Genomic DNA, 16,296 nt, shown 5'->3' with positions numbered 1-16,296 from the left:
CAGGACTGAATCTTTCCAGGGCTTGAGGATGGAGGAGAAGAGTTTTTATCCCGTTCAGAGAACTCCTCAACAACCTTCTCACAATGTAAGCAGTTTGATTGTGTCGAGGCGCGGGGCAGCTGTGGTGTCATGTTTCAGCTTTTTAATACAACACATCTGAGAGTTGAAACATTTTGGGTCCCAGTTTCCTTCCAGTAAGATGAGACTTGGACGTTATGAGTGCATGTAGAGGTAGGAAACCAGGACTGATCAGTATTCATCTTCAGCGCTTTGAGTTTGCTTTCATTTAGTATTATGCAAAGTTCTATTATTCAGAACCACCTTTGCCAAACAGATAAAATCTAATTTTTAAATGCAGCTCATAAATTCAGCTGCTCTGTCTGTTGACAATGGAGGGGAAAAAGGACAGACAGGAAAAGGAGATGTGAATGTAAATGTATATGTTTGATGGTATCGCAGATGTTTGAGAGCGTTCACCTTCATGTGTCGTCGCCTCCGTCTGAAGCGCAGCAGCTCTTTGTGTTGGCGGGCGATGAAGTTGACGGCGGCGTACTCCAGCAAGGCCGAGAACACGAACAGCAGACAGACGGCCATCCAGATGTCGATGGCTTTTACGTAGGACACCTGTGGGTTGTTGGGAGGAAGCGTCAGAAAGGTGCTGGTTTTAGGGAGTTTATAGTTACTGCCTATCTGCATATTTGACTTCTTCTTCTATCATCTGAACCAGTCTGTCCAGTCTGCTGTGACATCAGTAAGACATTTGGTTCAGAAAACTGCTGTTCGTTGGATATTTTCTCTTTTTCAGACCATCGCTGTAATGGATAGGCAGTTTCCGAAATACTCAGACCACCAACCATGCCATGTTTAAAGTCATTTAAATCGCATTTCTTCCTCATTCTGATGCTAAGTTTGAACTCCAACAAGTCGTCTTGACCCCGTCTACATTGTTGCATGCCGTTGGTTCATTAGATATTTGTTAATCACCTTTCTCTGAACACGTTCCACGCTGCATGTTCTGCATGTGACACAGTCACTGAATTGTCACGCAGGTTTATTCACTAACAGCAGCTAGTTTATCTGTATGTTTCTCATTCATATTTAACTTTTTAGATTCATATTTTAGTTACTATGATCTAAAGTTCCCTCTTATGTTTATGTGTATGTGTTCATACTGGCGAGTGCGTATGTGTCTGTACGTAAATATATATATATATATATATATATATATATATATATATATATATATATATATATATATATATATATATATATATATATATATATGTATATACATATATATATATCTGTAGGTTTTCTGTTATGATCAGTATTCATCTTTTTCCCTCCTCTCTCTTTATCTCTTTCACTTTTCCTATGAAGTGTTTTCTCTTCTTTCTCTTTCTGTCTTTCTTCTGTCCTCTCCAGTCCGTTCCAGCAGTACAAACTCTACAATGCAAACAATAATGCAAAATAAATTTTGAAATAAAATAAAATTTCAGAAGTCAAGGGGATCATTATATCTAAAAATCTTCCCTTGGCAAAGTAAATTTGCTCAGCAGAACACAGCATCCAGACGATCATTCTGCTTGCCTAAATGCTGGACAAGACACATAAAATAAATTAAAAAAAAAATAAAAATGATTAAAAAAAAAAAAGATATTTGTTAATCACATAAACAACTGTCCCTTATAAGCAGTGAGGGAATGTATCTTCCCACGACACAGCAAAGTAGATGTGCTGTGAACGGCAACCGGAACAGAAATGGTCAAAGTTATTACCTCCCATGTGATAAAGTGACATCTTTCAGATTAACTAGCTTTAAAGTGGGCACTTAGCTCTAATCTGGATGTAGATACCGATGCGGATAAAGTAAATCAGGAGCTCTTTTCCAGGAGAAACTCTGCAACCTAATCCTCAAACATGCCTGACCAAATATGAGCTGTATTTAGAACAACATGTGTCTTAATGACATATTATTTACAGTACAAAAATCCCACTGTGATGTTTTTGTCATTTCCACTTTAAATCGAAAATAAAATCATGTTAGGAGGCTTGTAAAAGTGAACTGAAAACCATGCCTGCAGCAGGCAGTTCCCTGATGAACCAGCCTTCTTCACACACACACTTCTTTCACGTTAATGTACAGCACATAGCTCAGACAACAGCTTTATGATATTCTGTGTATATAAACACATTTAACTTAGAGTACAGGAACAGCCAAAAGGACAAATCCCTGACACAAGTCTCAATCCAATGGAGGACCAATGTCAGCAGAATTTACTCAAAACAACACCATGGTTGGGGGCTGTCCAGATAATAAGGGCTACGTTTAAGTCCAGTTGGATCATTGTCTGATTGCTATCTGGCCTCCAAGTACCATTATGCAAGTGCATTCACCCTGACCTGTCGTTACAACTCTCCATCGCCACTCGAATTACGCCGCGCAGCCTGAGAAGGAGATTCCTCTGCTGTTACACACAGAGAAAACCCACCATCAGCCACTCAAAATCCAATTAAACTATGACTTCATATCTTTTATACAAACACAGAGTCCTTAAGACCAACCTTGCTGTGGAAACATTTATCTTTGAAGTGACCCCCACCTCCTCCTGAGCTGCTGAAAGCTGCTTTCTTGGTTTGCTGGTCATCCAGCAGGAAGAAATGAGGCAAAAAGAAGCAGAGATGATTCCTGCTGGAGCTTCCATGCACCCCTTTGGCCTGCTTTTTAATGATGTAATCTGAAGTGTTTAAAATGAACTTTCCATTGGCGTCCACCCAGCTGAGAAAATGTAACCAAAATCCACCTTGTTGTAAGGGTATTGAAAGAGAGGTGATGATTATGTGAGGTTAAACCGGGGAGTTTGACGTGACCAAACGTGGATCCAACCTTAGATTACGGTCACTACAGGTGACAGACTAACTTCCTCTGAGTCGTTCTATAGCTAAAATCATTAATATTTCATCACATAACAACTAAAAATCTGGTTTGATTATGACTGTGCTGTCTGGAAAAGGGTGTGTGAAAAAGCCCATCCATGTCAAGAACATTAAACCAAAAATAAAGATGGCAGTGCAAGCAACCATGTATCATGGTCCATGATGGATCATCTGCCACCACTAATTTTATCCTGGCAGAATCTATTATATCACTAAACATGTTAAAAGTGAATAGATTTACACTCAGTTCACTTCCAAGGGAACTGTGGTGAAGTTTGTTGACAATGTGGAAGCAAATGCACCATCTAATGAACCAAAGAGAGGGATGGGGATAGTGTAAGGTGCTGGATAGCTCATTGCTAGCTCGCTACCTGTTTGAACATATGCCTGAAGACTGTATAAACTTGGTGGTGAATGATTAGTTTTTCATTCTGGCCAATCTCGGATCTGGGTTTCCTTCTTCCTTTAGTTTGTTTTCTGTTCTCGGTTAGTGATTTTTTTTTAGGGTGAATGCCCAATCACTGTAACTGAAAACAATAAAATTCAAAGTGCATTTAATGTACTCCTTGAAAATCATGAGCTTTGACCAATTTTATGATTCAAATCTTATAAAGTTTCACCTTGACTTAAAGTTGACCTTGTAAAGTTAATATGACCAACTTTCAGGTCAAATGCTCTTGACTTTTTAAATGGTTTTTGGTAGGAGTGGGAAAATCGAATCGAAAAATCGGAAATTGGTTTTTTTTTTTTTTTTTTACAATTTTAAAATCGATTTTTTTTTTTTTAACAAAAATAACTATTTTTTTCAAATAAATAAAAGAATGCACTATAAAATCTTTGTCATTTTTATTGTTTTTAATCGATTTTTATACTTGTCTTCTTTGGCTTTATAGCAGCAGAATGATGGTCTGGCTACTGCATTGTTTTTTTCTCATATAAATGAAGATGACAAGCAAAAAAAGTTCTATAAATTTTTTTTTTGTTTTTAATCTACAAAAATCAGCAACATCTGAGAATTTTGAGGATCGCAATTTAAATCGAATCGGTGCCCAAAAAAATCGGAATCGAATCGAATCAGAACAAAAGCATATCGTCACAACCCTAGTTTTCGGTGTTTACTGAAATCCATCTATCATTTCTTAGTTGTTTCCTCAGACCTCAACAGACAGTAAATTCACTCAAAATGAACCAAAAAAATATGTGTAGAAAATATGGACGTTTTTTTAGTGCATCGCTTTTCCATCCAAAAATACAAAAATGATTCTTTTTTATTGGCCTTTTTGTCTAGTCTTACTCTGACCATCTTAGTTAATGCTTCAACTGGATCGTAGATCAGCTGGTTGGGTTGATGTGTAGTATCACGGGGCGGCTATAGCTCAGGAGGAAGAGCAGTTCCAGGCTTCCCCTGATAATGTCCTGAAGTGTCCTTGGGCAAGACACTGAACCCCAAGTTGCCCCCGATGTGCCTATTGCGCTGTTTCTGTGTATGTAAGTCACTTTGGATAAAAGCATCTGCTAAATGACTGTAGAATAGAGTAGAATAGAATATATCATGTGAAATACACGACACACCTGCAGATGAGTCAGTCAGCTTACACACTAATGTATTGTGAAGACGTAGACACCTTAAAACATTTGTCAGGCGGAGACACAGGGGCAAACATTTGGATTGATGAACCCTGGTGACAGAGTAGTGGCAGTAACAGAGCATTTATATGAGAACGGATACTTTGATACCACACTGTATGTTTTATCTCTTAAGCCCCCACATGCACACTGTATGTCAGAAGCTAATGTTAGCAGAGGGCTTAGCTAAATTCTCAAACAAAGCTTCATTCCTCCTCCATGTGTGGTTATCCCATCCCTACCCTACCTCCATATTATCTCATCTGATGTGATGCAGCGTGAGAAAAGAGCCATAAGTGTAGGTGTGTATCTGCTATCAATCACACACACATATGCACGGGTTTGTGTAGAAGTGTGTGCGAGTGAGCAGAACGCACACCTAAGCTCAGCTGTGCTGTGTGATCATTATTATGACAGCTGAGCTGCAGAGGAATCACGGTTCACTTGTTCAATTTTTAGAGCGCACGAAGCGCCTAATGTCAACAAACACAGTGTGTGTGTGTGTGTCTCTGTGTGTGTGAATGGATGACAACTTCCCTGGCCATATTACACAATCTCATGAACTCACGCAAACCCTGACTTTCCCCCTCTCTCAGCTGGAAATCCTCTACAGGAACAAGAATCAGGTTTAATATCTGATGTTTTCTTTAACTTCTCAATCAGTTTTTCTTCTAATTCATAAAGAAAAAGTTAGATTTCTCGTCACACTTCTGTTCATTCCTGTTTCCCTCTAAACATCCACGTTCTCGTTTGTTTGGCGGCTTTTCAGATTGTTATGTTGAATCTGAATGAAATGAACGTGCAGATGTGTGGATACCTTTGGCAGGGAGGCTCTGGAGCCGGAGCTCTGCGTGGTCATGGTCAGCACTGTGGTGATGCCCAGACCTACACGGGCGGGAGCGGCGTCCATGTTGATCCAGAAGGAAACCCAGGACAGGATTACGATGAGCAGCGAGGGGATGTACATCTGGATCAGATAGTAACCCATCTGACGCTCCAGGTGGAAACGCGCCTCGATACATGTGAATTTTCCTAAAGGGGAAAAGTTTCATTTAGTGACGTGATGATTGACATTACTCTCTCATTTCAGACACAAAATCTCCAAGTATTCATAAAATGCATGAATAAATAAATAAATAAATAAATAAGTTCAGAGCTTTGAGTCTGCAAAAACAGGGTTTCAAATTTTCCTTGTATAGTTTGGCATTTGAACTGCATCATTACCATAAACAGTGTTTTATTTTGTACACTAACAGCAAGATGTCAGCTAATACGGTGCAGACTGTGCATAAGTAGCACACTCTAATGTCTCCGGGTGTATCTTTGCACCTGCTGGTAACTAGATCCACCGGGAGGTTCAAATGCTTTTGCACTGTTGTGATCCTTCACTGACATCCCACCATCCAGTACAGATCGCCGCTGCTCCTCGCTGCATCTGCTTCACAACCAGCAGTCACCTTGGGTTGCTGTGTGTTTGCACACAGACATGTTTCCACCAACCACACACAGAACTTGGACATCTTGTTTGTTTTGGTCTCTTTTTGTCCTTTATTTTGGAGGAGGGGTTTAAAGGCAGTGAACCACTCTCCCGGAGATGGCATTTGGTTCCTGTCCCCTTCCATGCACATGCCCTCTGCATGGATGCGGACTGAATCAAAGTCCAGAATCGATGCAATCTGTTGGTTCTCCTAACTATTTTTCTTTTTTAATCGACCACTATTAATGCCAGTTGGATAACAATGAAGTGACTTAAATTTATTTGGTCTGTTAATTAACCTGAGTTGACTTTGCTGTGAATTGGCGCCACACAAATAAAGCTGAACAGAATTAGTTTTTTTTCAAGACTGAATCAAAATAATTAAATTTCCTCTCAGGCACACCACATAAGGTACCTTATTAGACCCTTGACACTGGAAAAAAACAAAACAAAACTTTATATGCCGCTTCATGGCCATTTGTAAACAGTTACAAAGTTTGATTTTAATAAGAATCTTTATTCCCTCCACGCCCCCATGAACCTCCCCCAGGCCTACCAAAGCACACCAACGACTGCAACCACAAAATAAGATGCCATCGGCTATTCTGACATAATGGCTGTTTTTCTAGTAATAAATAACAAAGTGATACAGTCTGTGATGCATTAATGAGTAATTAATGTCATGCTGCAGCTACTCTATGAGAGAAACACATTAAACTCCAGAGTTAATGACAGTGAAACTTAACCAACGTGTGCTGGAGCGAATCCCTCTAAGTAAATGAAGGGATTTAAAATTCATTGAATAACAGAAATTTTCTTTAAAAATGAGTCCTTTGGCAAAAATTAATTAAGTTTAAACAGTCCATTTTTAAGAAATTCACTCATTTATTAAGTTTAATAAACCTTAAAAATACCATTAATAAGTAAAGAGGAATTTTGAACATAAAGTATGAGCCTCAAGAGTGTATGAAAGCAAACACACTGCAGTGAAAACATCACATTTTGTTCGTTTCTTCTTTTTCTATTAAATCGGACATTCTGCTTTCAAAAAGGGACCGAAAATGTTCACAGCTTCTAATCAGGTTGTGCTTGTCTAATGATGTGGCTCATGAAACTTGCATTTTACAAAGACAATCGCTGCTCACTTTTATAGTCATGGAGACGATCAAAGTGGATAAATTTGCTGAACATCAAGCAAACAAGGTTGACACCAGCAAAAAGGAAATAACAGTGGTCAATGCAATTTCATTAGCAGCCAAAAGGCTTTCAGAATAACATCTTCATCTGGAAGCACACATTATCAGAAGACTGAAACAGAAAAAAAGAATAAAAAAACAGGTGGACATACTGAGACGGAGGAGTGAAGTGGAAGAAAGGAGGAGTTTTTGTGAGGAGGAGGACAATGAGGGTAAAAATGCAAGGACAGAGGAAGACAATGACAGCTTTGAGACGAAATGTCATCTTTCTGCAACACTCGCAGAGGCAAAGTGCATTTCAGGAGCAGAAAATCAGATGGAAACGTATAGTTGTCAGATATCAAATGAAGCCAAACATGTTGAATATTTGAAGATGGAAACAGGAGGAAGGTTGGGATCTAAGCTGTCACTTCAGGCTGTCAGCGCGCCCGAAGGCTGGTTTAGAAAAAAATGTTGGAAAAGAGAGGAAACTGTTGTCTGTTACGGTGTGTTCAGACCAAACACGTTTTGAGCGTTGAGAGCGGCAGGTTTCCATGTCAAGTCTATGTGGAGGTGCGGCAAGGGGGCATTGAGCTTTCTCGCGTCGCGTTTTAAGCGTCGGCGTTCTGCGCGGAACACACGTCAAAAGCCAGAGATGGAAAATCTGAACTTTGGCCGCTTGACGCGTGGCGTCAACCAATCAGAGCAATCAGCTCGCAGCTCCTGGAGGATTTCTGTGGTGAACCCAGACACGGGGAAAAGACGCCCTACGACAGTGTTCATGAATGCGGCTCACTTGTGGCTCGTGAAGCAGCCACTGGCTTTCTGAAAATGCCATCTAAATAAGTCATAATGATCCTCAACGGTGCAGTTCTCTCCACAAACAAGAGCTGCAGGCTGCTTGCAGAAATTTTGCTGTCCTAACGGCCCTAACTGACCCTGTCAGAGTTGGCAGTTTTGGCTGATTTCGCACTGCTGCTCCGAACTCCACCAAAGAGCTGTTCCGTCGGTAGCTCCGTATATATATTGAAAAAGAAACGCCCACATTCTGGAGGCATTATTGTATTTTCACCAAATACTGTTGCATAAGAATGCTGTTACTCGGTGCAGTAGTTAGGATAACCATTCCTTGCTAAAAATGTAGCTGGACACGTAGCGTGGCAACACTTTGTTTGGGGGGGGGGGGGGCGTCTCTCTTGTTGCATTAACAGTGACTATCACTGCCCTACAAAAACGTTCTCTAGCTTTATTTATGAAATAAAACCATGCCATATCTCTACTGAATCTGCCATCAGTCAAACTGACCGGAAGAAAAGCGCCGCCTTTCCCCCTCTCTTTTCCGCCGCGTTTGCTGCTCGCTCCAGACAAGCGGCAAAAGTGAGCCGTTTTTGACGCTCAAAACGCGTTTGGTCTGAACACACCGTGAGAGAAGAGGGAACAACCAACCTAGTCTCCTTTGTATTGCCTGTTTCTTTAAGGTTATGTATATTTTATACCACCCTGAACCAATGATGTTGTGTTACAATCCACCAGTCATCCCATACCAAAAGATTTAAGTCCAGGCGGTCCTCGGGTTACGTGGTTCTCGACTCATGTCATTTTGACTTTACGACGCTCAATAAATAACTGTAGATAAAAAAATAGAGCAAGTTTTGAAGTTCTGAGGGTCCATATAAGCTCTTACGGTATGTGACCCTCTCCCTGAGCCGTCACCTCTCCCTGAGCCGTCACCTTATCGTGGTGGAGGGGTTTGTGCGTCCCGAAGATCCTAGCAGCTATGTTGTCGGGGGCTTTATGCCCCTGGTAGGGTCACCCATGGCAAACAGGTGTCTAGGGGAGGGACCAGACCAAGTACGGCTCATAGACCCCAATGACGATGACAAACCTGGGCATAAATGTTCCCTTGCCCGGACGCGGGTTACCGGGACCCCCCTCTGGAGCCAGGCCTGGAGGCGGGGTACGAGAGCGAGCGTCTGGTGGCCGGGCCTTCGCCCATGGGGCCCGGTCGGGCTCAGCCCGAAAGGGTTACATGGGCCCCACCTCCCGTGGGCTCACCATCTGCGGGAGGAGCCGTAGGGGTCGGGTGCAATGTGAGCTGGGCGGCAGCAAGGGGCGGGGACCCTGGCGGTCCGATCCCCGGCTGCAGAAGCTGGCTCTAGGGACGTGGAACGTCACCTCTCTGGTGGGGAAGGAGCCTGAGCTTGTGCGCGAGGTTGAGCGGTTCCGACTAGATATAGTTGGACTCACCTCGACGCATGGCTTGGGTACTGGAACCAGTACCCTCGAGAGGGGCTGGACCTTCTTCCACTCTGGAGTTGCTCATGGTGAGAGGCGCCGAGCAGGTGTGGGCATTCTCATCAGCCCCCAGCTTGGTGCCTGCACGTTGGGGTTTACCCCGGTGGATGAAAGGGTAGTTTCCCTCCGCCTCCGGGTGGGGGGACGGGTCCTGACTGTTGTCTGTGCTTATGCGCCGAACAGCAGTTCAGAGTACCCACCCTTTCTGGGGTCCTTGGAGGGAGTGCTGGAGGGTGCTCCTTCTGGGGACTCCATTGTTCTGCTGGGGGACTTCAATGCTCACGTGGGCAATGACAGTGAGACCTGGAGGGGAGTGATTGGGAGGCATGGTCCCCCCCCTCTGAACCCAAATGGTGTTTTGTTGTTGGACTTCTGTGCTCGTCATGGATTGTCTATAACGAACACCATGTTCCAGCATAAGAGTGTCCATATGTACACCTGGCATCAGGATTCCCTGGGCCGCAGTTCAATGATCGACTTTGTAGTCGTATCGTCGGACCTGCGGCCACATGCCTTGGACACTCGGGTGAAGAGGGGGGCGGAGCTGTCAACTGATCACCACCTGGTGGTGAGTTGGCTCAGATGGTGGGGGAGGAAGCCGGTCAGAGCTGGCAGGCCCAAACGTGTTGTGAGGGTCTGCTGGGAACGTCTGGCTGAGTCCCCTGTCAGAGCGAGCTTCAACTCCCACCTTCAGCAGAGCTTCGAACATGTCCCGGGTGAGGCGGGGGACATTGAGTCCGAATGGGCTGTGTTCCGTGCCTCTATTGCTGAGGCGGCCAGCCGGAGCTGTGGCTGCAAGGTCGTTGGTGCCTGTCGTGGCGGTAATCCCAGGACTCGTTGGTGGACACCAGCAGTGAGGGATGCTGTCAAGCTGAAGAAGGAGTCCTATCGGGCCTTCTTGGCCTGTGGGACTCTGGAGGCAGCTGATGGGTACCGACGGGCTAAGTGGCATGCGGCTTCGGCCGTTGCCGAGGCAAAAACTCGGGCATGGGAGGAGTTCGGCGAGGCCATGGAGAAAGACTTCCGGACGGCTTCGAGGAGATTCTGGTCCACCATCCGGCGGCTCAGGGGGGGGAAGCAGTGCTCCATCAATACTGTGTACAGTGGAGATGGGGAGCTGCTGACCTCAACTCGGGACGTTGTGGGTCGGTGGAGGGAATACTTCGAAGACCTCCTCAATCCTACCAACACGGCTTCCCATGAGGGAGCAGAGCTGGTGGACTCAGGGGTGGACTCTCCTATCTCTGGGGCTGAAGTCGCTGAGGTGGTCAAAAAGCTCCTTGGCGGCAAGGCCCCGGGGGTGGATGAGATCCGCCCGGAGTTCCTTAAGGCTCTGGATGCTGTGGGGCTGTCCTGGCTGACACGCCTCTGCAGCATCGCGTGGACATCGGGGGCAGTACCGCTGGATTGGCAGACTGGGGTAGTGGTCCCCCTTTTTAAGAAGGGGGACCACTTCTGTGTTCCAATTACAGGGGAATCCCACTCCTCAGCCTCCCTGGTAAGGTCTATTCAGGGGTCCTGGAGAGGAGGGTCCGCCGGATAGTCGAATCCCGGATTGAGGAGGAGCAGTGTGGTTTTCGTCCTGGTCGCGGAACAGTGGACCAGCTCTATACCCTCTCTGGGGTCCTGGAGGGGGCATGGGAGTTTGCCCAACCAGTCTACATGTGCTTTGTGGACCTGGAGAAGGCATTCGACCGTGTCCCCCGGGGGCTCCTGTGGGGGGTACTCCGGGAGTATGGGGTACCGGACCCCCTTGTACGAGCTGTCTGGTCCCTGTACGACAGGTGTCAGAGCTTGGTCCGCATTGCCGGTAGTAAGTCGGATTCGTTTCCGGTGAGGGTTGGACTCCGCCAAGGCTGCCCTTTATCACCGATTCTGTTCATAACTTATATGGACAGAATTTCTAGGCGCAGCCGAGGGGTTGAGGGGATCCGACTTGGTGGCCTCAGGATTGGGTCCCTGCTTTTTGCGGATGACGTGGTCCTGTTGGCTTCGTCTGGTCGTGATCTCCAGCTCTCGCTTGAGCGATTCGCGGCCGAGTGTGAAGTGGCTGGGATGAGAATCAGCACCTCAAAATCTGAGACCATGGTCCTCAGCCGGAATAGGGTGGATTGCCCTCTCCGGGTCGGGAGTCAGGTCCTGCCTCAAGTGGAGGAGTTTAAATATCTCGGGGTCTTGTTCACGAGTGAGGGAAGGATGGAGCGTGAGATCGACAGACGGATCGGTGCGGCGTCTGCAGTAATGCGGGCTCTGCGCCGGTCTGTCGTGGTGAAGAAGGAGCTGAGCCAGAAGGCGAAGCTCTCGATTTATCAGTCGATCTACGTTCCTACCCTCACCTATGGTCATGAGCTGTGGGTCGTGACCGAAAGAACGAGATCTCGTATACAGGCGGCTGAAATGAGTTTCCTCCGCAGGGTGGCCGGGCTCTCCCTTAGAGATAGGGTGAGGAGCTCAGTCATCCGGGAGGGGCTCAGAGTAGAGCCGCTGCTCCTTCGCATCGAGAGGAACCAGTTGAGGTGGCTCGGGCATCTGGTCAGGATGCCTCCTGGACGCCTCCCTGGTGAGGTGTTCCAGGCACGTCCCTCGGGGAGGAGACCCCGGGGAAGACCCAGGACACGCTGGAGGGATTACATCTCTCGGCTGGCCTGGGAACGCCTCGGGATCCCCCCCGCAGAGTTGGCAAATGTGGCTGGGGAGAGGGAAGTCTGGGCTTCCCTGCTTAGGCTGCTGCCCCCGCGACCCGACCCCGGATAAGCGGCAGAAGATGGATGGTATGTGACACAAAGGCTGAGACAATGCCTCAGTGCGTGTTTTAATTGCCTGTACTCGTTTTCTATTAATATGATGTATGATACATGTATTTAGATGGGGCAAAATTGGGTACTTAAGGATAAAAATATGAACTACGCGGAAATTTGGGCTATGTCATAGGAATGAAACCTTGTTTGTAAAATGAGGAATGTCTACTTACATTCACTGGTCACTTTATTAATGACACTTTGCTAATGTTTGGTGGGGAAACATTGGGTATTGGGTTCAGAACTGCCTTCTTGTTGGCTTTAATTCAACAAGTTGTTGAAACGTTTCTTAGGTTTTGATTCATACTGACATGACAGCATGACACAGACTGGCCGGCTTTGTGACATGGTGCATTACGTTGCTGGAAGTATCCATTAGAAGATGCTTCACTGTGGTCATAGAGGGATGGATATGGTCTGCAACAATATTCAGGTAGGCTGTGGTGTTAAACTCAGTCCAGATCGTCAGGACCACCAACATGTTTTAGATGTTTTCTAGTTCAACACACCCAATTCGTATTAATGGATTCATATTAATTCTTGTCAAGTTTATCGCAAAGCCTTTTAAAGAATCATTAATTTCAGGTGTACTAAAGAACGGAACAATCTAAAACAGACAAGACAGTGTGTCATGAGAAACACTGGTTCAAACACAACTACTTGAGTCTTGTTGCTGGTCATGTGAATTCCTTCATGACCTCAGTGCACTGTAACAGTGGAGAGCAAAATATCCATCCCACCGTTACACCACCAGCAGCCTGAACAGTCGTTACAAGGCAGGATGGATCCATGTTTTTATGTTGTTCTGACCTAACCAACTAAATGTGGAGATGAAATGTAGACTCATCAGTCAAGGTAGCATCTTGTAGTCTTCTATTGTCCAGTTTTGATGAATCTGTATGAAATGTATCCTCACTTTCCTGTTTTTAGTTGACAGAAGCGGTACCAGACAAAGGTGGTCTTCTGCTGCTGTAGCCCACCTGCTTCAAGGGTTGGATGTGTTGTGTGTTCAAACATCCTATTCTGCATACCTTCATGGAAAACCAGTGGTTTTTTGAGTTCCAGTTGCCTTTCTATCATCTCCAACCAGTGTCTTCTGACCTCTGGCATCAACAAAACATGTTGGTTCAGACAACTGCAGCTCACTGGATATTTTCTCTGCTTCAGACAATTCTCTGCAAACCCTACAGGTGGTTTTGTGTGAAAATCCCAGTATATCAGCGGGTTCTGAAACAGTCAGACTAACGACCATGCTGCATTCAAAATCACTTAAATCCCATTTTTTCTTTCATTCTGGTGCTCAGTTTGATCTTAGTGCACGTCGTCTTCACCATGCCTACGTGGCTAAATGCTCAGAGCTGCTGCCATTTGATTGGCTGATTAGATAATTGCATTAACAAGCAATACAACAGGTGTATCTAATAAAGTGACCAGTGACTGTAGGTTTTCAAAGGTGTATTTACAGGTAATGTTAGACAACACACTGAATTAATGCCAACCACATTATGTATCTGCTCTCCGTGTTGTGCCTAAACCTAACCACACAAGAGGTAAGAAGAATAATGAGATTAAAAGTAAATGATCTAATTATTGCTTCAGACTGGTCTCACAGTTCCACGCCAAACCACATGAAGTCTCATACAGACAGTAAACCTGTTATATTCGCTCCCTGTGTTTAACACTGCTGTGGCTGCCATTTTGGACACCAGTGGTTTTAGAGCTGCCTGAGTTTTTAACATGAAGGCAGCAGGTGACCAGCTAGACATGGAGTGGTATTGATCTTTCCAGGATTTGTTTTTAGTTTGCCCTGAAAAAAAAAGGATGACTTGGACAAAACCCGTCAGACTTTGTGTCAGCAAACCTGCTCAAACTGCTGGCAGAGGAAATTCCTGTTGGGTTGCTGGACAGGGCTTTTGCAAAAACATGATGCTACTCATTTCCAGACACAGACAGCTTCATGTATTCTCTCTTACTATGTTGCAGCTCCTTCTTGGACCATGCTACAAACATAAGCACTTGATTTACTTTGCCTCATCTAAGGAAAAACTCCACACAAACCCCACCATATTCTGGTGTACATGTATAATTTTGATGATATAGTACCAAGATCCTTTTTATTTGATCCCTAACTCCTTGACTGCATTCTTTTGTGCACAGTGTGTTGCTGCAGTTAAAAGCCAGGTAACATGTACCTTCCAGTTGTAGTGCCAGAGGCACCGGTAGAGCCGAAGCCATGAGGGGAAGTAACAGTTTATGTTTGCTCTCACAGGTTGTTGCCAAAGAGTTTAGGAGGTATAGAGTCAGGAATACCAGCTGCTTCTCTAAATCCCTCTGTTCCCTCAGACGCCTCAGACTTCTGACCTAAAGTACCCAGCCGGTGTCAAGAGCTATTTCCAGTCACAAAAACATAAAGGGCTCTTTTAAAAGATGCCGCCTGCAGAGTTCTGATCTCAGCATCACAGGGTTCGTCTGCGATCACATGAAGGCACCAAAGAACGGTGGAAAAAAAACCTTTCTGCTGAGCAGCTTGGGATCTACTGTACACAGAAGCAGGATTTTCAGTCTAAATTTGAAAGTATCCTCTTTTATTTTTTTTTCACCTCATCAACCTTTTGCTTTTTGTTGAACTTCCCTCAAATTCAGTCACCAAAAACTTTAAAGTCGAACTGATCAGCACAGGTTTGTGGAAAACGAAAAAGTTGGATGCATCAGAGGAATCAAAATGTTCGTCTTGATTTCTCTGAGCTCCTCTAGTTGTCACTTGCCAAGCATTAAATATTGTTTTTAATTTAGCATTTACTGTGCATACCTTGCATGTTCATGCAAAAAGTAGCACCTCCCACCCCCACCAAAACAAAAAAGAAAAGAAAAAAAAGGTGTAAATTTGACACAAAAAGAAAAAGTAGTACATACAAGAAAACAGCAGTAGTGATTAGACTGACCCACACTGCAGTGGACTTATTTACGTTGCGGTATTTTAGCAACAGTAACAAATCTCCCTCTGTAATGTAATGAGCACACTGGGTCTCATAATAAACTGCAAGATAGCCAGAGAGCAAGATGGCCGACGATCCATTTAATCAAAGACGATCAATGGAGGGCAGCCCCATCAGTTAGAGTTAACCCTGAAAGACTGGAGAGGAGAGGAGAGGAGAGGAGATGCATAAAGAGAGGGATGAGAAGATAAGAAAGACAGGAGGAAAGAGGGAGAAAGAAAATGACAGCAGCAGCAGCAGGAGGAAGAGGAGGAGAGTCGATGAGGTTGGACTTGATTTATAGCTGTGATACACTTCAGAGCTTTTAAGTGCTGTCCATATTTTCCATCTGATAAGAAGATTGAAATTATTCAGCCGAGCCCATATCTCACTGTGGAGGCTGTGTGAGTGTGTGTGTGTGTGTGTGTGTGTGTGTGTACTGTACTTAAATCTGAACATACTTTTGGAGTAAATATGCCTCAGCATTGGTTAAAGTCCATATTTTTATAACCCTTTTAGAGAATATCAGGTGCACACGAAGGGCTCTGGACTGTCCAGATGTTGTTTTAGCTTATTAAGAAGATGTTTTATGAAGTTTTGCCGTGCATTTGTTGATGTTTTTATGCAAACTGTGTCTTAACCAGCTTGTCTAACTGTTTTTGTCAGCTGTCTGCCTTTATTTAACATCCTTAACGTGTTAGATGTAAGAAATTAAATGATGCATTTTTACGTAGTAGACAGAACAGTTAGGTGAACTCATAGAAGCTATAAAAGAGACGACTCCACCTGCATCAAGAAAACAACCAAATCCAGAGTCTTAAATTACCGTAGGTTGTTTCCATACCTAACAGTCTGCCAGACTCGGCATGATCAGGTGACTCGGTTCAGTTTGCTTTCACACTGCATTTAGTCCAAATGAACCAAACCTCTTGAAAAATGCATTTCTCTCCTCTGCTGCAGCAGGAATTACTGGAGAAGAAGACAAGACAAACAACAAATAAGAAAACTCACTC

At 44.5% G+C, this 16,296-nt stretch overlaps 1 protein-coding gene across 4 annotated transcripts in view; it reads right to left on the bottom strand.

Moving 5' to 3' along the window:
• glra1 (glycine receptor, alpha 1) overlaps positions 1 to 16,296 on the bottom strand; it is a gene marked incomplete at both ends in the record, with an annotated part of 148,808 nt that overhangs the window by 29,013 nt on the left and 103,499 nt on the right. For all 4 annotated transcript variants that reach the window (XM_079249625.1, XM_079249626.1, XM_079249627.1 and 1 more), the window contains 2 exons: positions 478 to 624; positions 5,381 to 5,595. In XM_079249625.1, the coding sequence (XP_079105751.1) occupies positions 478 to 624; positions 5,381 to 5,595 (362 nt within the window). The remainder of the gene's footprint in view (positions 1 to 477; positions 625 to 5,380; positions 5,596 to 16,296) is intronic.

Source organism: Telmatherina bonti (assembly GCF_933228915.1).
Source record: "Telmatherina bonti genome assembly, chromosome: 12".
Taxonomy (NCBI): domain Eukaryota; kingdom Metazoa; phylum Chordata; class Actinopteri; order Atheriniformes; family Telmatherinidae; genus Telmatherina; species Telmatherina bonti.
The sequence above is the reverse complement of the archived record's forward strand: the minus strand, read 5'-3'. Positions and strand labels throughout refer to the sequence as shown.